This window comes from Panthera leo, chromosome E2, assembly GCF_018350215.1.
Source record: "Panthera leo isolate Ple1 chromosome E2, P.leo_Ple1_pat1.1, whole genome shotgun sequence".
NCBI lineage: Eukaryota > Metazoa > Chordata > Mammalia > Carnivora > Felidae > Panthera > Panthera leo.
The window spans coordinates 13,115,154-13,134,475 of record NC_056693.1 but is presented as its reverse complement, the minus strand read 5'-3'; the positions used below and the strand labels follow the sequence as shown (position 1 = coordinate 13,134,475).

The window sequence follows — 19,322 nt, the reverse complement described above, 5'->3', positions numbered from 1 at the left end:
TTTATTTCTGGCTTTATTCTTGGATTCAGTTCAGTGTGCATTTAATGGGGGCTTGCCAGACTGTTGAGGGACAGGGATGCAAGAAAACTAAGACATGGCCTCTGCCTTCTCGAGTTTCAGTGTAGCAGGGGGAAAACTGTATATAAGCAAATGCATTGCAGTTTAGAGCAGGGTGGGTTCAGTTTGTGGGGCCTGATGTTTATATGAGTTATAGGGCCTTAAATTTTTTTTTTATGTTTATTTATTTTTGAGACACAGAGCTCAAGTGGGGTAGGGGCAGAGAGAGGGAGGGAGACACAGAATCTGAAGCAGGCTCTAGGCTCTGAGCTGTCAGCACAGAGCCCGACATGGGGCTCGAACCCACAAACTGTGAGATCGTGTCCTTAGCTGAAGTCAGACACTCAACCAACTGAGCCACCCAGGTGTACAGGGCCTTTCGGAGAAAAAGAAGACAAAATTATGAAACGAAAATTAGGTATGGGGACTGGGAAGGGTTCTTTGTAAAGGGAAGGGGCTGAATCCCAAGCTTCACTCACTTGGGGGCCAGGCCTCATGTGGAAGGGAGGCTGCCATGTGAGTTATCAGGTGGAGGAGTCTTGGAAGAGAAGGCAGAATGGACAGTTTCAAAGGACAGAGTATTGGGACTTCAAACCCCTTAAGCCGAATTCTTAGATGACTGGCAGCTAGAGTGACAAAGCAAGAGGTCAGGAGCATTTGGGTACTCTGTCCACTTTCCGAAGCACATGGAGAAGGCAGAAGCCTTTGCAGTAGACAGGGAACTGCCTCGAACAGTCGAAACAGGAATGGTTGGAGAAACAGGGATGTTGGGCAGAAGTGACTGTTCAATTGGGTCAGTGGGTGTGGGACAGCTTTATTTCTTTATGTATGCTAGGTAAATGCTCAAAACTCGAGATACGGAAGGATTTACAGTCTTGCCAGTTTCTGGTGTAGTTTTCCAGGTATAGTCTACGCATACCCAGGGAATACCTAGATATACTTGAAAACACACACACACACACACACACACACACACACACACACACACACACAAACAGCAGCACATCATACCCTCTGTCATGCCTCTTGAGCTCTCCACTCAACAGGACATCTTGGAGATTGTTCCATATCAGGACACAAAGAGTGTCCTCCTCCTTTTTCATGAATGCATAGTATTGCACCATAAAGATCCACCCTAATTCATTTACCTATTCCCCACTGCTGTGCATTCAGCTTGTTTCCACTCTTTTGCTAAAACACTGCAGGCTGCTAGGAATATCCTTCTAGACAGATTACTTTGCACAAGTGTGAATGTATCTCTAAGATGAATTCCTAGAAGTGGAATGGGTCAAAGGGTATATGCCTTTGTAATTCTTTTTTTTTTTTAATTTTTTTTTAACGTTTATTTATTTTTGAGACAGAGAGAGACAGAGCATGAATGGGGGAGGGTCAGAGAGAGGGAGACACAGAATTGAAACAGGCTCCGGGCTCTGAGCTGTCAGCACAGGGGCCCGATGCGGGGCTCGAACTCACGGACCGCGAGATCGTGACCTGAGCTGAAGTCGGCGCTCAACCGACTGAGCCACCCAGGCGCCCCTATGCCTTTGTAATTCTGACAGATGTTGCCAAATTATCTTCTCACCAGTGACACCTAAGAGTGTTTGCTTCCTCATACACCCCGACACAGCATGTTATGCACTGCTGTTCTCTTTGTTGATCCAATAGGAGAAAGAAAAAAAAGTATCTCAGTGCAGTTGTAGCCATATTTCTCTTCTTGTGAATGAATCTGAATATTTTTTCATTCGTTTGTATTGAATGTATTTTGTATTTCCTTTGCTGGGCAATCACCAGACCTGTTGCCCAGATTACTATTGGATTGTTAGTTATTTTCTTATTGATTTGTAATCACTCTTTATATGTTGAAGAAATGAACCCATTTGTGTCAAGTTACTTATGTCTTTCCTCAGCTTGTTTACTTCCTAGGACATTAAATTGGTCTTTGGAATAATAATAGCACTGGGAGGAATTGAGGGGCATGAGTCATCTCTCTGTTTCCCCTAAGGCAAAATAATGTCACTCTAAGTCACATAATTTTCAACTGCGCATAAAAGTTGTTGAGTAAATTATGAAGCATCAGTGTTGGTTCATTCGACAAATATATGTGGAGTACTTACTGGGTGCCAGATGCTATTCTAGATGCTGAGATTATAATGATGACCAAAACCACCAAGATCACACTCTCGTGGAGCTGACTTACCAGTGAGGGAGATGCACTGTGAAAGCGTAAACAGAAAAAGAGGTACCTTGAGATAGTGATAAGTCTTATAAAGGAGGTGAAATGGAGGTAACAGGAGGTATGGTGGTGGCTGGTTTAGATTAGATGATCAAGGAGGATATCTCTGAAGAGGTGATTTTACATGAGGACCTGAGTGACAAGAAGGGTCCAGGAATATAAGAACTAGAACTGCCTGGCAGAGGGAGCCTTTGCACATGCAAAGGTCCTGAGGTAGGAAGACTAGGACAGGTTTCAGTATTAAGGACCATAGAGATCAGATGAATAGTTTTTATTGTATTGTTCTGGCTGCAAGAAGCCATTGGAGTGTTGTGTATGTGTGTGTAAGGGGGTCTTGCTTTTTCTTTTGGAAATGTTCAAACCTAAAAGTACAGAGTATGATATAAGGAACTGCATGTACCTTCACCCAGCTCAATAGATATCAACATTTTGCCAATCCTGTTTCATCTATCTCCTCACTTTCTTGGTGGAGATGCTGGATTTTTTTTTCTCTCCCTCTTTCCCTTAAAAAAAGGGGGCACCTGGGTGGCTCAGTTGGTTAAGTGTCCAACTCTTGGTTTCGGCTCAGGTCACGATGTCACAATTTGTGAGTTCAAGCCCCACACTGGGCTCCATGCTGACAGTGTGGAAGCTGCTTGGGATTCTCTCTCTCCCTTTCTCTCTGCCCTTCCCTTGCTCGCTCGCTCTCTCGCTCTCAAAATAAATAAATAAGCATAAAAAGGTTTTGAAATTTTTTCATTGAAGTATAACAAATACTAAAAGTGCACAGATCACTGACACTCACAAACTGAGCACACCCACGTAACTCGCACCCAGATTGAGAACTGTATATGGCCAGCTCCCCAGGAGCCCCTGGGATGCCTTCTAGCCTCCACCTCCCAAACTTCTATCATGCAAATGGGACCATACAGGATGTTCTCTATCATGTCTAACTTCTTCCACGTATCATGTTTGGGAAGTTTATAGTGCTGTGTGTTCTTATAGATTGTAGACTGCCCCTTCTCGTTGTTGTTCCAGTGAATCAGTTTACTTACCTATTCAATTTTTTTTAACGTTTATTTATTTTTTGAGAGACAGAGAGAGACAGAGCATGAGCAGGGGAGGGGCAGAGAGAGAGGGAGACACAGAATCTGAAGCAGGCTCCAGGCTCTGGGCTGTCAGCACAGAGCCCGACGCGGGGCTCGAACCCATGAGCAGTGAGATCATGACCTGAGCTGAAGCCAGACATTTAACCAACTGAGCCACCCAGGCGCCCCAACCTATTCGATTCTTGATGGGTACTTGGGCTTTCTTCAGGTTTTGGCTATTACAGATGGTTCTGCCGTGAACATTCTGATACATGTCTTCTGGTGAGCACACATATGCACTTATGGGGGCTTATACCCTGGCGTGGCACCACTGGGTCATGAGGCAGGCATAGGCTCGGCTTTCATAAACAGTGCCAGTATTTGTCTGCTAGGGCCGTCCTAACAAATGACTACAAACTGGCTGTCTTAACAGAAATTTAGGGGCGCCTGGGTGGCTCCGTGGGTTAAGCATAGGACTCTTGATCTCAGCTCAGATCTTGATCTCAGGGTTGTGAGTCCAAGCCCCTCATTGGGCTCCACACTGGGCGTGAAGCCTATTTAAAAACAACAACAACAACAACAAACCGTAGACATTATTCCACAGTTCTAGAAGCTCCAAGTCCCAAGCTAGTGTGTTGGCAGGTTGGCCAATCTTCTCTCTGGGTCTCTTCACAGTGCCTGCCCTCTGTGCATGTTTGTCTCTGTGTCCAAACTCCCCCTTACCCTATAGATACCTGTCATATCGGATTAGGACCCATCCTGAAGACTTAGTTCTACCTTGATCATCTTGATCTTTTCCTCAGCTTGTTTACTTCCTAGGACATTAAATTGGTCTTTGGAATAATAATAGCACTGGGAGGAATTGAGGGGCATGAGTCATCCCTCTGTTTCCCCAAAGGCAAAATAATGTCACTCTAAGTAACATAATTTTCAACTACACATGAAAGTTGTTGAGTAAATTATGAAGCATCAGTGTTGGTTTATCTGACAAATATACATGGAGCACAAATATATGTGGTTCACATATATGTGAACCCCTCCAGGGTTCTGGGGGTTAGGATTCCTACCTATCTTTTGAGGGGAGGACACAATTCAAACCATAACATTACCAAAGAGTCTTCCAAAGTGGTTGAACCAATTTCCTCACTCACTATTTGCTGGAGTATTTTAAAGGTAATTCCAGACATGATTATCATTTGCCTTGAGTGTTTTAAAAGGAGGGAAGAGTTGGTCTGATTTACATTTTTAAACGATGCTATTTGTTCTGTGGGAATGTAAGACAAGGCAAATATTTCTTTAAGAAAGAAAAGGTAAATAAAGAGCGAGCCCTCCTGGGACAGCCCAGATAGGATGTTCTGATAGCCACGGGGTTGGGGGAAGCCTCCTGGGTGCCCTTGGCTCAGGGGCGCCATTCAGAGACCAGGTTCTATCCCTCCCTGCCCGCTGCCCGCTGCCCGGAGCCAGGGCAGGCAATGCAGATGGAGCCGGGCCAGGACTCAGGCTGCCTTTCTGTCCACCCCCCTCCCTGCCAGGACATACAGCAGCTCCTCCAGCTTCAGCAGCTGGTGCTTGTGCCGGGTCACCACCTCCAGCCACCCGCTCAGTTCCTGCTGCCGCAGGCCCAGCAGAGTCAGCCAGGTAAGGTCCCACCAGGATGGGTCCCTGACGATGTTTCCACAAAACTCTCCCTCCCCCCTCACCCCGTGCATTCCCCTTGTCTCTCCAGGCCTGCTACCGACGCCAAATCTCTTCCAGCTACCTCAGCAAACCCAGGGAGCTCTTCTGACCTCCCAGCCCCGGGCCGGGCTGCCCACGCAGGTGAGAATGTCCCCCGAGTGTGCCAGGCTGGGTGAGCAGGGGTGGGAAGGAGAGGGCCTCCTCTCCCTTTGACCCTCCCCACAACTATCAGGGCCAGGACAGGAGTCAGGAGATCTGGGGTCCAGCCCTGCTGTGCCACTGATTTGCTATGGGACCTCAGTCAAGCTGCTCTCCCTGTCTGGGTCAGCCTCTTCCTCCACAGAATGAGGGGAGTCAGCCAGGCCAGTGGCTCTTAGCCCTTTCAGACACATGGACTCCTTTGAGAAACCTGATGAATGATTTTGATCTGACCCCTGCTGTCCCAAAATGCACACGTGCCTAAGTACACAAAAAACCTATAGGCTGTGGCCTAGCCTTTCAGTTTGCTGACTGGCTTCTAGACTTTAATAATAATCCTTCATGATTCTTTACGGATTTCAACACTCCCTCCTACCCATTTTTTTAACAGTCCTTTCAAAAAATATGAACAATTTCAGAAAGCCCCCCAAATGTGGGGACTAATACAGGGCTGAGCTGCAATTATGAAATCCAAAATGCTTGGAAAACCAAGCTGTTTTTATAATGTGAGACCAGAAGTCATTTGGCTGCAAAACCCCTCTAGACCTGGGGCAAGGAGTATGGCTTTCCTTCCTCCCTCCTGCGTGATAGTCCTGCTTTGCTGGGGGCTGTTAATGTGTTCAATTATGGGGTGATGCCTTGACCCTGATGGGGGGGGGGGTCACCTTATTTCTGATATGTGCCCATGTAGGCTTTCTAAAATCTGCAAAATTTCTGAATTCCAAAACACATCTGGCCCCAGCATTCCGGTAATGGATCAAGGATTTTTGTCACCAATGTGGCTGCACTCACCACCTGTTTCAGATCTTTTATTTTTAGGGAAGTGAAGCATTCCAGAGAGAGAGAGAGCGGTTGCTTCTTTGTAAATCCCCCAGTAACCCTCCTCATCTACTTTAAAAAATACTTTCACTTTAAAAAAGTAAAAATAAAAATACTTTCACTTAATTTGCAACCTTGAACCGGATTCTCCCAATAACCCCATGGGTTCAGTAGAGCAGCCACGATTATTTCCATCCTGCAGAGGGGAAAACGGAGGCCCAGGGAGATTTTAAGAAACTTGCCTGAGTTACCCTGGAATTCGGTAGCACAGTGCTTGATTCCCTGCCTGACAGAAGGATAAAACCATGGCCCACATCCCCCCCACCCCGGGGGGAAAAAGCCCTGAAATAGTTCATAGTTTTTGAAAGGGGTGTTAAAAAACAAATGGGTAGGAGGGAGCGTTGAAATCCGTAAAGAATCATGAAGGATTATTATTAAAGGAGCTGGCTGCTCCTTTCTGGGAGTTTGCAGGCTGGGGGTGGGGGGATGTGTAGAGAGTTCCAGGCAGTGAGAGGACCCTAGTGGAGAAGCAGAGTGTCTCTTTGCTGGGGACTGACAATGAGTGTGGATCAGCCTCCTGGGGACAGGTAGAGGAGAGTGAGCAGGAAGAGGCTGGACGGCAGGGAGGGAGGGAGGGAGGGAGGGAGGGGGAACCACGCAGCCGTTGCTGAGCCCCATCCCGGTCCTCGGCCCTGCATCCCACCCTCCTGCCGACCCCACCAGGCCGTGACCCGCCCCACGCTGCCCGACCCGCACCTCTCGCACCCGCAGCCCCCCAAATGCTTGGAGCCACCATCCCACCCCGAGGAGCCCAGTGACCTGGAGGAGCTGGAGCAGTTCGCCCGCACCTTCAAGCAGCGCCGCATCAAGCTGGGCTTCACGCAGGTCTGGGGCCACCGGGCAGGACGGGCTATGGGCAGAGGGTGACCGGGCCTGGCCAGGTGGTGGGTGAGGCACGGGCCACGCCTCTCTTGGGCACCCGCTACCCAACTCCTGGGCCGGGGGGCGTGGCCAGGTGGTGGGCGGGACGAGAGGCCGAAGTCGGCTGGTGGGCGGGGCCAGGGTGTGGCCCAGAGGTCTGGCCCTGACCACCTTCCCATTCCCGCCCCACTGGGCCAGGGTGACGTGGGCCTGGCCATGGGCAAGCTCTACGGCAACGACTTTAGCCAGACGACCATCTCCCGTTTCGAGGCCCTCAACCTGAGCTTCAAGAACATGTGCAAACTCAAGCCCCTCCTGGAGAAGTGGCTCAATGACGCAGGTTGGGATTGAGCTGGGGCTCCCAGAGCGGGCGGCCGGCTGTGGGCGCAGGAGGCGCCCTCTCATGCTCCCCGTCTCCTCCCGGGCACAGAGACTATGTCTGTGGACTCAAGTCTGCCCAGTCCCAACCAGCTGAGCAGCCCCAGCCTGGGTTTCGACGGGCTCCCCGGCCGGAGACGCAAGAAGAGGACCAGCATTGAGACAAACGTCCGCTTCGCCTTAGAGAAGAGTTTTCTAGCGGTGAGACCCCGGCCTCCAGGGCGGCCCTGACGGCCGGCGGGGATGGGGGCCGAGGAGGGAGGGGGTCGGACCTGCGGTTAACGGAGCCCTTCTGCCCGCAGAACCAGAAGCCTACCTCAGAGGAGATCCTGCTGATCGCGGAGCAGCTGCACATGGAGAAGGAGGTGATCCGCGTCTGGTTCTGCAACCGGCGCCAGAAGGAAAAACGCATCAACCCCTGCAGCGCAGCCCCCATGTTGCCCAGCCCGGGGAAGCCGGCCAGCTACAGCCCCCATCTGGTACCCAGAACGCTTCTGGGGGGTGGGGGCATAAAGCTCTGGCAGGCTCTGGGAGACCCCCGCCCCTAGGCAGGCGCTTCTATGAAGCCAGGCCTACTTGGTTGTCCACAGTGCCTAGCACGGAGGCAGGGAGACTCACCCTTGGGGACCGTCTGTCACATGGATAAAGCATAGTCACACAGGGACACAGTTTCCAAGGAACTGCGGTCTTATGTGAGAGATGCAGGCACCCACAGACACACACCGACATAGCCAAAAACAGTTATCACAGGGCGGGGCCTCACAGGGATGGATCCCAGGTAGGGGATGGAGGTACTCCCACACATAGGTTCACAACCACACAGAGGCAGGCAGGGACAGCATTACATACTGAGTATACACTCAGGCCCACCGCAGCACGCAGACCCACTCGGGATCAGACACACTGGGACACCCTTTCATTGCATCTAGTGTGGAAAGGGCTGTGACACTACAGCGAGGAACAAGGGGCCCAGAGGAGCGTCCCACCCCTCCCTGGTATGGAGGAAGAAGGGACCATCCGAGCTGAGTTATAAAGGACAAGGGAGAGGTAGCCAGCCACGTGAAGCCCAGGCAAGGGGCTGCTGGGCAAAAAGGCCTGGAAGCCTGGGTGTGCTGAGCCCAATCTGAAGAACTCCAGTGCAATTTAATGTGGTTGGAGTGGGAATGTATATGAGTAGGGGTAGGGGATAGTCAGGGGCCAGACATCCAGGTAACATGCTGAGGAGCTCGAACTTGAACCATAGGCGGTGAGGAGCTGAGGAAGAGTTTTGAGCTGAGGAGGGAGAGGGTCACATTAAGAGTGAGGTTTCTAGAGCTGATGGAAGCATGAGACTGGAGGCACGGAGGCCAAGAAGGAGGCTGCTGGGTGGTTCCAGAAAATCAAGGCAATGTGACATCCCAACACTCTGATGCAGAGACACCCCTGGTCATCATAACCCCCCCCCCCCCACACACACACACATACACGTGCATGCGTGCACTTCAGACCTGCAACTGGTTGGTGTCAGAAGAGAGGTGGGGAAACACTCTCAGTTGAGGATTATTTCCTCCCTGTGGCTCAGGATCACTTAGGTAGATGCTAAGATAGATATGATGGAATGAACTTGGCATAATACAAGCATAGCATTGTGCCCAAAGCCCCTTCACTCCCCAGCCTGGGGGCAGATGAACGGGGGTCTTACCGTCAGAGAGTATCATGGGGGCTGCTGGGAAAGTGGCCTAACCATGCCTTCTTTCCTCTCTCCCCAGGTCACACCCCAAGGGGGCGCCGGGACCTTGCCATTGTCCCAAGCTTCCAGCAGTCTGAGCACAACAGGTCAGGGAGGGCAGAAGCCCGTGAGGGGGCATTGGGAGCACACAGTGCAGGCACCGGTTTTTCTAGTGGCCTAGGGTGCCTGTGGGCCTCAAGGCTGAGCTTGGGGATGAGGGAGGCAGGGGGCACAGAGGGGAGAGAGTGACCTTACCCCTCCTTGCGGGAGCAGTTCAGCTTTCATCTGCTCCGGGATTTCATATGAGAAAAGCTTGGGGTTGCTAGAAGTTGAACTTGGGTTCTGTTCCTGACATTTTAAACTCTGTGAACTCCAGAAGTGACTTTACCTCTCTGAGCCTCAGTTTTTTATAAAATTATTGTGAATGTATAATACCTACAAAGCTATATACGTGAATATGTACATATAAGAGTATGTATATGGATTTGGGTGTGTGTAATACACACATACATATACATACGGCTACTTGTGCATAAAGCCCCCCTTGCTGCCTTCCTGGGGCAGGGCATGTGTAACAGGAGCCTGGCTGGCTCAGGCAGTAGAGTAGCTCTTGATCTTGGGGTCGTGAGATCGAGCCCCGCATTGGGTGTAGAGATTACTGAAATAAATAAAGTAAAAAAGGGATAAACAAACAAACAAACAAACAAACGCCATATTGATTTTTCTCACGTTAAGAAATCATAAGTGGAAGTTTATAAAGTAGTAAGGGTGTGCCTGGCACTATCTAAACTCTTTAGAAAAAATATTAACTCACTTTATCTTCACACCCTTTTAATGAAGCAGCTTCTATTATTATGCCCATTTTCCACATTAGGGAACTGAAGACCAGAGAGGTAAAGGCACTCGTCCAAGGGTACAGGTGGGGCCTAACGGTCAGGAAATTGCTGCCTTGGCTGTCTGGCCTGAGTCTGGGCTCCGAGCCCCGTCCTCCTCGGCGCGCACAGCCGCAACCCCCTGCCTGGCCCCCAGAGGGAGCCACAGGGCGTGGTCTTCAGGGCGCCAGGTTCGGTCCGCGGGAGAGGGGGAGCCGGCGCTGAGGTTCGGGGCGGGGTTCGCACCGTGTGAGCGCACTGGGCACAGGGCTCGGCTCAGTGCATGGCGGCTGCTCACACTGCGATTAGCGGTTGCTGTCACCGGGGCTGTGGGCAGAGAGGGCGGGAGGCCTGTCTGTTCCTCCGGAGGAGATACGAGCTGGGCCGCAAGACGAGCCGGAGTCGACCCGGGCGGGGTCCTCTGAGGAGGACGAGTGGAAGCTCAAGTCTCCATCTCTCTGTCTCTCTCTGGCAGTTACTACCTTATCCTCAGCTGTGGGGACGCTCCACCCCAGCCGGACAGCCGGAGGGGGTGGGGGCGGGGGCGGGGCCGCGCCCCCCCTCAATTCCATCCCCTCTGTCACTCCCCCACCCCCGGCCACCACCAACAGCACAAATCCCAGCCCTCAAGGCAGCCACTCGGCTATCGGCTTGTCGGGCCTGAACCCCAGCACGGGGTAAGTGGACGGCTGCAGTTAGGGAGGCTGTGGGGAGAGAAGCAGGGTCGCCGCCGCTGCTTCCCGGGTGGGAGCCGCGCCCCAGTTCTGCCGCCGGCGGGTCCCTGCCCCTGCTAACGCCTCTGCTTTGCCTCTTGCAGAAGCACAATGGTGGGGTTGAGCTCCGGGCTGAGTCCAGCCCTCATGAGCAACAACCCTTTGGCCACTATCCAAGGTGCGTGCTGCCTCATGTCACTCCCATCGCCTCCAGCCTGGCCCCCTGGGGCCTCGAGCCCCCCCCCATTGCTGCTCCAGCCATGCCATCCTGCCCCTGCTCACTGCATCGCTCGCCTCTTCATACCCATCTCACCTTTGGGGAAGGTGTGAGGGGTGCTGATGGGGATCAGTGGGGCAGATGGGAAGACAGGGGACGCTGCGGGCAGGATGCCAGAAGGCGCCCCCAGCCCAGCTTCTCTCTCTCCCCACCAGCCCTGGCCTCTGGTGGAACCCTGCCCCTTACCAGCCTTGACGGCAGCGGGAACCTGGTGCTGGGGGCGGCCGGCGCGGCCCCGGGGAGCCCCGGCCTGGTGACCTCGCCGCTCTTCTTGAACCACGCTGGGCTGCCCCTGCTCAGCGCCCCGCCTGGCGTGGGCCTGGTCTCGGCAGCGGCTGCGGCCGTGGCAGCCTCCATCTCCAGCAAGTCTCCAGGCCTCTCCTCGTCCTCCTCCTCGTCCTCGTCCTCCTCCTCCACTTGCAGTGAGGCGGCAGCACAGACCCCTGGAGGCCCCGGGGGCCCCGAGGCAGGGTCCAAGCCCGAGTGAGGGCCCACCTTGCCTCCCCTCCTACTCCTCTGACCCCCACCCACCTCAGTCCCCCGCCTGGGAAGAGGGCGAGGAGGCCAGCAGTGGTGGGGCGGAGGGTCCTTGGACAGGAGTGACAAGGGAGGAAAGACCAAAAACAAAAACAAAAAACCCCAACTAACCAAAAAAAAAAACCAAACAAACAAAAAAACCCAAACAAAACACACACACAAAAAGAAAGAAGGAAAGAAAATGAAAGAAACCAACCAACAAAAAAGAAACCAAAAATAATCACAACAGAAACCAGCTGCCCCAAAGGAACCAGAGGTGAAAAACAAAAACCAAAACCAAAAATCCCCCAACAAAACCAAACCAAAAACCAGTTGCGAGCCAGACCTCAGTGTGCTCACCCTCACCGCTACGACACCAAATACGAACCCCAGCCGGGGGCAGAGAAGCCTCTGCAGGGAGGACCTCGCGCCGAGCCTCTGGCTGTGGGGCCAACCCCCAACGTTGCCTCCCCCAGTGGGGGCCAGAGAAGGCAAAAGAGAATGTGCCAGCCTCCAGCCCCAGCCCCCAGCCCTGGGCCAGTGAAGACGGGGCACAGCCTGGGGCCGATGGGGTGGGCCCAGAACCACCCGCCAAATGTTCTTTTCCAGAAGGTGAAAGAGAAAGGGCCTGAACAACCTTACACCAAATATTCAGTAGCTTCATCCAAAGGATGTACAGAATTTTTAGCGTTGCGCTCAACAGAATGTGTCCCTACCATGTGTCCCCCCTTTCCCTCAACCCCCAACTCTCCCCACCTGGGCAGGGGGTCTCGCTTTAACCTCCTCCCCTCCCCCAGCCAGGGGAGAGTTCAGGGGCAGGCCTGGGATGACTTTTCAGCCCTTGTACCTCCCCCCTTTTCCCTTTGAAGGGTGGGCTAGGCTGTTTTGCGAAGTTCTAGCTCTCACATGTCCCCCCTCAACTCTGTCACCCTCCTCTGCTCTGGAATCTACCCTCCTCCCCAGCCCAGGGGAAGGTGGAAGCTTCAGGCAAGAGGGGATGAGGTGAGGGCATTCAAGTTGTCTTTTTTTCCATCCTCGTCTGTCAGTTTCCCTGAAAAAAAAAAAAAATTCATATTCCAGTGCCTATCCGTGGGATCCTTCACGTTCTTTGACATTGACCAGAAACCAAAAAGAGAACTCACCTCGCTCTTCCCACCCTGTGCCCCTCTGATACTGGCAGATGCCTCTTCCTTCCCCCCCCCCACACATATATACACGCACGCACCCCAGTGGTGGGGTTCCTCGAGGTGGCATCCCCATCAGGGTCCATGTGGCGGGGACAGTGCCATGATCTGTGGTCCCCATCCGAGAGGGCGCTGTGGTGGCCACCACTCCCACAAGACTTCCCTCGAGTGTTGGCTGGACCCCTGTTTGCCCAGCCCTGGACACATCTCGACGGACAGAGGAGAGACATCGCTGGGAGCCACTTTTGCCCTCCTGCTATTGTGGAGGCCGACAAAGTTTTGAACCAAAAAAAAACAAAAAACAAAAAAAACCAAACAAACAATAAATTAAAACTAGAAAAAAAAAGAATTTATAGATATATATATATTTAAGGGAAAGAAGACGAGGACTCTTCAAGAATAAGAAGGAGCCGCGAGGTGGAACCAAGTCCCTGCGCCAGTGGTCCAGGCCCTTGGTCCCCAAGGCGGATGGAAGGACAGCCGCTTCTTTCTCTTCACAAATACCTCATGGACGTCGTCTTCGGGAAAGCCGGAGGGGGAGGCTGGGGCAGGGCCTGTCCCTCAGCCAGGGCGGATGGAAGCGGGTGGGCAGGGCTGAGAGAGGGCGGTCAGGGACAGGGGTGAAGAGCCCCAAGCTCCCTGCCCCCCAATCAACTGAAAAAGCTTTAAAAAAAAAAAAAAAACAGGAAGAAAGGAATGAGAAAGCAAAAAGAATGGACGAAGGAAAACGAACAAACTTTCGGGTGGTTTGATTCCTCCTTTGATTTCTTTTTCTGTTCTCTTCAGTCTGTTCTCTCTCTGCTTCCCTCTCTCCCTCTTCCTTCGCTTCCCTCTCACCCCTCTCAATCCCCACCTTGCTGTGTCTCTCCTCAAACCAAAGTGTTGCTGTGAAGGACGCGAGCCATGGAAATCAGAGGCCTGGCCCCCGCCGGGCAGCGCACACGGGAGCCAGAGGGTGCCGCTGGCCACTCGGAGGAGAGGCGGACGCCGCCCTGGGCCCCGAGGCCTCAGCGTTCTCCCTTTCTTTCTTGTCTCCCTTCTCCCACCCGGGAGATGAAACTGTTGGGCTGGGCCACGGCGACGGCAGAGACCCGGCTGTTTCGGGGGTCTCGGGGTGCCTTGTCTGGGCAGCGGCGGAGTGGCCGCCCCTCCTGCCCTGGCACCGCCGGGGCTGGCGTGCCATCGACCCGTTCTCGCCGGAATGTAAGCTTCTCCGCTGAACCGACTCCCTGCCCTTACCCTACCTCTGAGTGTGTCCATTTTTATTTCCTGAAGAGAAGGGACTGGCGAGAGGGCCTGGGCCCCAGCCCAAGGGTGGAGAGGGGGGCCAAGGGCTCCTGAACAGATAGGAAGGACATTTGAGCAGAGCAAAGTGAAAGGAATTACGACCAAAAACCCCTCCGAGAAGACAGGCAGCATGGAAGGCATGGTGGAGATGACTCAGACAAAAACTATGATTCTAGACCAAAAAAACAAAAACAAAAACAAAAAACACACAAAAAAAAAAAAAACCAAAAAAAAAAAAAAAAAAGAAAAAGAAAAAAAAAAAAGGAAAGAAAATCCAGGACTCACCACCACCCACTTCATCCTGCTTCCTCCCCATCAAGTCCTGCCACCTGGGACCTCTCCCCCACCCTGATGTGGGGGGAGTGGGGCAGAGAGGAGAGGAGGAAGCAGGGGGCAGGGATGGGGCCGATGCCCTGACACTGGTGGAGGGACCCCTGTGCAGCCGGGGGTGGTGGGGACCCTCCCCATCCAACCCCCAATACTGGGAAAAGAAAAACAAGAAAAAAAGAAAATTCCTGGGAGGGGAAAAATAACCAAATCCCAAGCTTTAACTACAGCTGTGAAACCAAATATTGGGAAGGGGGTGGGAGGGAGGGAGGGGCAAGTGTGCCCCAGGTCTCCCCCCTGGGCCCCCCTCCCCCGAGGACTCGAGATAAGGCACCAAATACCTCATAGAACTTTAATGTTAAAAAAAGGAAACCAAATATCGTTGGCTGGGGGCCAGCCAGGGCAAGGGGCTGGGGGGCTGGAGAGAGCCAGGGTTGGGAAGGTAATGGGGGAATTCATGCCCCCCACCCCGCTCTGCCCCTTCCACTCCAGTACCCCCTGTCTCGACTCCGGGAAACAAAACTATCTCATCGTTTTTATTTTGTGGTCTGTACAGAGCCTGTGTCCGTGTGTCTGTGTGTGAGCGAGAGAGTTGGGGGGCTGGGGGACTTTATGTGGAGGATGGGGAGGGAGACCCCAAACCAGGCTCTGGGCTAGGTGAGATGTCTGAGGTGGGGGGCCAGGGGCCTGGGCTAGAAAGAGAGGAAGATGAGTGGATTGGAGAAAGGGGGAGCCTTCTGAATTTCTCTTCTCCCCAGCCCTGACCTCCTACTTGAGGGAGGGACAGAGAATGGGTCTACCCTAATGGTGGGCCTTTTGTGCCAAAAAAAAAAAAAAAAGAAAAAAGAAAAAAAAGAAATGCCAGTAACTAAAACACCTCTCTCTGTTCTCTTCTGGGAGGGTGGGGGCTGGAAATGGGAGGGAGGGACTGGGGGTATAAGTGGGGGTGGGTGGAAATGGGGAACCCAAACCCTGTATGAGTTGAGGCTAAGATCAGGAGTGGGGGGTGGGGGAAGGGTATGAGTTTCCCAGACATCTTCTCCCTTGGGAGGGCCAAGAGAGGGTCTCCAAGCCCCTTGCCCTGGGAAGACAGGGTAAGGGATTAGCCAAGTAGGCGACTGACCTCTTGACCTGACTAATTTCCTGGCCCACCCGAATCCCAGGGTGCCTCTCTCTCCCTTTAGCCCAGGGTAGGGGGAACTGAGTGAGAGAGAGAGAGTGAGACAGACTGAGCAAGATTGAGACACGCGGGCCCCCACTGGCCTCTGAGTGGGAAAGGCAAGTGCGAGAGATAAAGGCCTCCAAGAGAAAAAAGAAACAAACCAAAGATTTAACCATTTAAAAAAAAAAAAAAACCCACAGACAACTCCGCTACCTTTTTATACGTTGGAAAAAAAAGTGAAAAAAATTAAAAAATAAAAATTAAAAAAAATACACAAAAACTCCAAGCCGCAGTTCCTGCGTGCGGTTTGAACTTTGACCTCAGCAGTCTCCAAAGCAAGATGACGATGACAAAGGCGAAAAAAAAAAGAAAAAATAATGTATATTTTTAAGTATTTGTCCTTGAAATGTTAGCTCCTTGTTAAACAAACACAAAAAGGAGAGCAAAATCTAGAGAGAAGTGTTGCTGGGACGGAGACAACTATTTACTATGTCTGTGACCCCTCCCTACTGCCTCCCCATCCTCTCCTCTATCCCTGCTGCCCCTCCCCCAGCCTGTCCTCCAAGCCCAGGGGCTCAGTATTTATTTATTTACATAATTGCAGGGTGACTGGGGGCCTCTCTCCACTTGTAGAGAGGGCCTTTGGGTCATGGTGGGGTGGGAAAGGGGCAAGGAGTCTTTGGGGGAAAAGCAGGGGCCTGATCTTTGATCAACTCCTCTCTCTGCTAGCTCCTTTGTGGCTTCTTATCCCACTGCTGCCACCACCAGCTCCCAAATCCAAGCCTGGAATAGGGCAAGATGACCACCCACCTTGTAAAGATCTGAGTGGCTCAGCCCTTTCTGGGGTGGGTGTCTCTCACCTACTCATTCAGATGACCAGGTTGGAATGGGGAGGGGCGGAGGTGGCTAGTAGTGGGCAAGGGAGACCAGGAAGGGCATCTGGAAATTGAGTAGGCCCTGGAGGAGACCTGCCTTTCATCCGTTCTCAGCAAGTTAGCCCCACTTTCAGTTCTGTCTGACCCCTGTGTTGGTAGCCCCTCCCTCCCCATCCTGTCCCCCCCACCCTGTCTCTTCTCGTGGTAGCGGGTTAGCGTTTCAGTGTTCTTAACTCCAATCTGCTTGTTCATTGTACAATGTGCTTCTTTTAAGGCCCCATTTTTGTAACTTGAGTGTGTCATTCATCTGAACAACATCAAAAAATAAAAAAGTAAAAACTGTACAGAGAGAAACGCTGCCTGCTCTCCCTTGGTCTCCTCTGTGTTCTGGGAAGGGTGGTGGGTACATGTGTGCTATGGAGGGGAGGGCTTTACTTCTGTCCAAACAGTAAATGTTTCAGAAGGAGGGCCCAAGCCAGGTTCTCACGAATCAGAAGACCTAAGTCTCAGAATTTAGGATGAATTCAAACGTCTGGATTCGTTTCTCGGTTCTGCCATTTTAGAGATCTGTGACTTTTCATATATAACCTTCGATGTCCTTCTCACCTGTGGGGTTTGTGGAATTAAATGAGATGATGATGTAATAAGTGCTTAGGACAGATCTCTAGCACACGGTCTTCAATAGATGAGAACTATGGGAAAGTCAGGAAACCGGTGAGTCCTCCCCCACTTCCATCCCCAGAGGACCAGCAAGACCCTTTCAAAACAGTCGACTTTGAAGTTGTCTGGTGGTCCAGGGCACGCTCTTCTTCAGAGTGACATGAACTCATTCACTCAAATTTTTGTGCCCAGCCTGACTACGTCAATTGGCAAGAACAACGGCTTCACAGGCCAGGCCACGGGCTGATCCCCACGACCTCACCACTGAAAATCAGAAACGGTGTCAACAACTGGGCTTTCTCACTGGCACCATGTCACCTTGTCATTGTTCCATCCTCTGATGTACGCTTGGCATACGGATGCTGGTACTCTGCAAACTCAACTGTAGGGGATGGGGGAGACAGGAGAAAGGAAGAATTGAAGAGGGGTTGGATCACTTGGACGAAAAGTATTAATTAGCACTGCCTCGTTTGGGCAAGACTGAAAGAATAAAAAAGCACCTCCCCGGTTCCCAAGGTAAGTCTGGAAGGATGGGGAAGTGGGATGTTGGTACAGAGGAAGGTCATTTGGTCCAGCCCCTTCCTGTAGGGTCGTGCGGTCAGAACCATACAGACTTAAGTTCCTTGTCACCCAGGCTATCCAGTGACGAGCACAGACAGCACACCTGAGAGCACTCTTTAGAGTTGAACTTGCATCCACTTGCAGCCCCGTGAATGTGCCCGACGGCACCACATGCCCTCCCTTGTACAGTCGTACTCGGGCCTCTTGTCAGGAGCATAGCGGGCACTAGAGGACCACCATTCTGTTCCCTTGACATTTCTGCATAGGCAAACCTTCCACATACAACTGAAAACGGACGATTCAGGATCTTTAGAGTGATCAGCAAGCCGCCTGCATCAGAATTGGTGTTTTTATTTACGTTTAAAGATTTTACTTTTAAGTAATCTCTACACTCAATGTGTGCTTGAACTTATAACCCTGAGATCAAGAGTTGCACACTCAGGGTGTCCGGGTGGCTCAGTTGGTTAAGCGTCCGGCTCGATTTCGGCTCAGGTCGTGATCATGCGGTTCGTGGAGTTCTGTGCTCTGTCAGCACAGAGCTTGCTTGGGATTCTCTCTCTGCCCCTCCCCCTGCGCTTTCTGTCTCTCAGAATAAATAAACTTAAGTCACATGCTCTACTGAGCCAGCCAGGCACCCCAGAATTGGTGTGTTTAAAATGCAGATTCCTGGATCTCATCCACCCGTTTGCTGGATCTGAATCTCTAGGGGAGGGGGGCCTGGGTGGCTCAGTCGGTTGAGCGTCTGGCTTCAGCGTGAGTCATGATCTCATCGTTCACAAGTTCGAGCCCCATGGGCTCTGTGCTGACAGCCTGGAGCCCGCTTCGGATTGTGTCTCCCTCTTTCTCTCAAATATAAACATTAAAAAAATCAATCTCTAGGGGAATTGCCTAATAAACATTAAAGTTCAAGAACTTTTGCCTGCCCAGGGCGCCTCAGTCGTTAAGCATCGGACTTTGGCTTAGATCGTGATCTTACAGTTGGTGAGTTGGGAGTCCCACACTGGATGAGCTTGAGCCCCGCTTCAGGTAAAAACACAAGCCCCGAGTGAGCCCCGCTTCTCTCTCTCCCTCCTCTCTGCCCCTCGCTCACTTGTGCCCCCCACCAAGAAAAGAAACTTTGCCTAACTCAAAACCCAGCATCCAACAAGGGCTTGATTAGTCCACCGTTTTGTTTAATTTTTATTTATTTTTCAGAGAGAGAGAGAGAGAGAGCAAGAGCAGGGGAGGGGCAGAGAGAGAGGGAGACATAGAATCCAAAGCAGGCTCCGGGCTCTGAGCTGTCAGCACAGAGCTCAACGCAGGGCTCGGACCCACAAATCGAGAGATCATGACCCGAGCTAAAGTCAGAAGCTTCACCGAATGAGCCACCCAGACGTCCCATGCCACCCTTTTTAAGACAGTTCAACTGAGGACCATCAAGTTTCAGCAGAGTGACGGTGAACAATGAGTCTTGTTTTCATTAGGAGCTCTGAAAAAGAACCACAATTGAGGAAGGGTGATCATCCCACAGTCACAGAGCCATTCTTCTCTGCTGAATCTTGGAGTCAACCAGCACTCTCAGGGTCCGCCCCCACCCCACCCCCTTCCTGTCCCTTTTGATTTAACCTTATCTTTATCTGGTTTGGCAAGAATAATCCTCCAATTGTTCTAAGCACTTATTCAATATGACTTTCAGGATGTTGCAGCTCTTCTTGAGGAGGCAGTTTGAGAATGAACCTTTACGTGGGGATTAAAGGGGATCTAGCATGCTGGGCTAAGATGGCTTGCGTCCTTTCTGCAGGGTATGAGGTCACTCAAAGATGGTGCCCACGAGCAACACGCTCTGAAACA

The 19,322-nt window shown here is 52.0% G+C and overlaps 1 protein-coding gene across 7 annotated transcripts in view; it reads left to right on the top strand.

Annotated features, from left to right (window-relative positions):
* POU2F2 (POU class 2 homeobox 2) overlaps positions 1-11,605 on the top strand; it is a 57,621-nt gene extending 46,016 nt beyond the window's left edge. For 3 of the 7 annotated variants that reach the window (XM_042918514.1, XM_042918516.1, XM_042918513.1), the window contains 10 exons: positions 4,890-4,995; positions 5,084-5,175; positions 6,775-6,936; positions 7,171-7,312; positions 7,403-7,551; positions 7,653-7,829; positions 9,099-9,165; positions 10,406-10,607; positions 10,748-10,821; positions 11,076-11,605. In XM_042918514.1, the coding sequence (XP_042774448.1) occupies positions 4,890-4,995; positions 5,084-5,175; positions 6,775-6,936; positions 7,171-7,312; positions 7,403-7,551; positions 7,653-7,829; positions 9,099-9,165; positions 10,406-10,607; positions 10,748-10,821; positions 11,076-11,407 (1,503 nt within the window). In that variant the 3' untranslated portion in view covers positions 11,408-11,605. The remainder of the gene's footprint in view (positions 1-4,889; positions 4,996-5,083; positions 5,176-6,774; positions 6,937-7,170; positions 7,313-7,402; positions 7,552-7,652; positions 7,830-9,098; positions 9,166-10,405; positions 10,608-10,747; positions 10,822-11,075) is intronic. The other 4 variants (XM_042918517.1, XM_042918515.1, XM_042918519.1 and 1 more) reach the window with 3 other exon arrangements.
* The last annotated feature ends 7,717 nt before the right edge of the window (positions 11,606-19,322 follow it).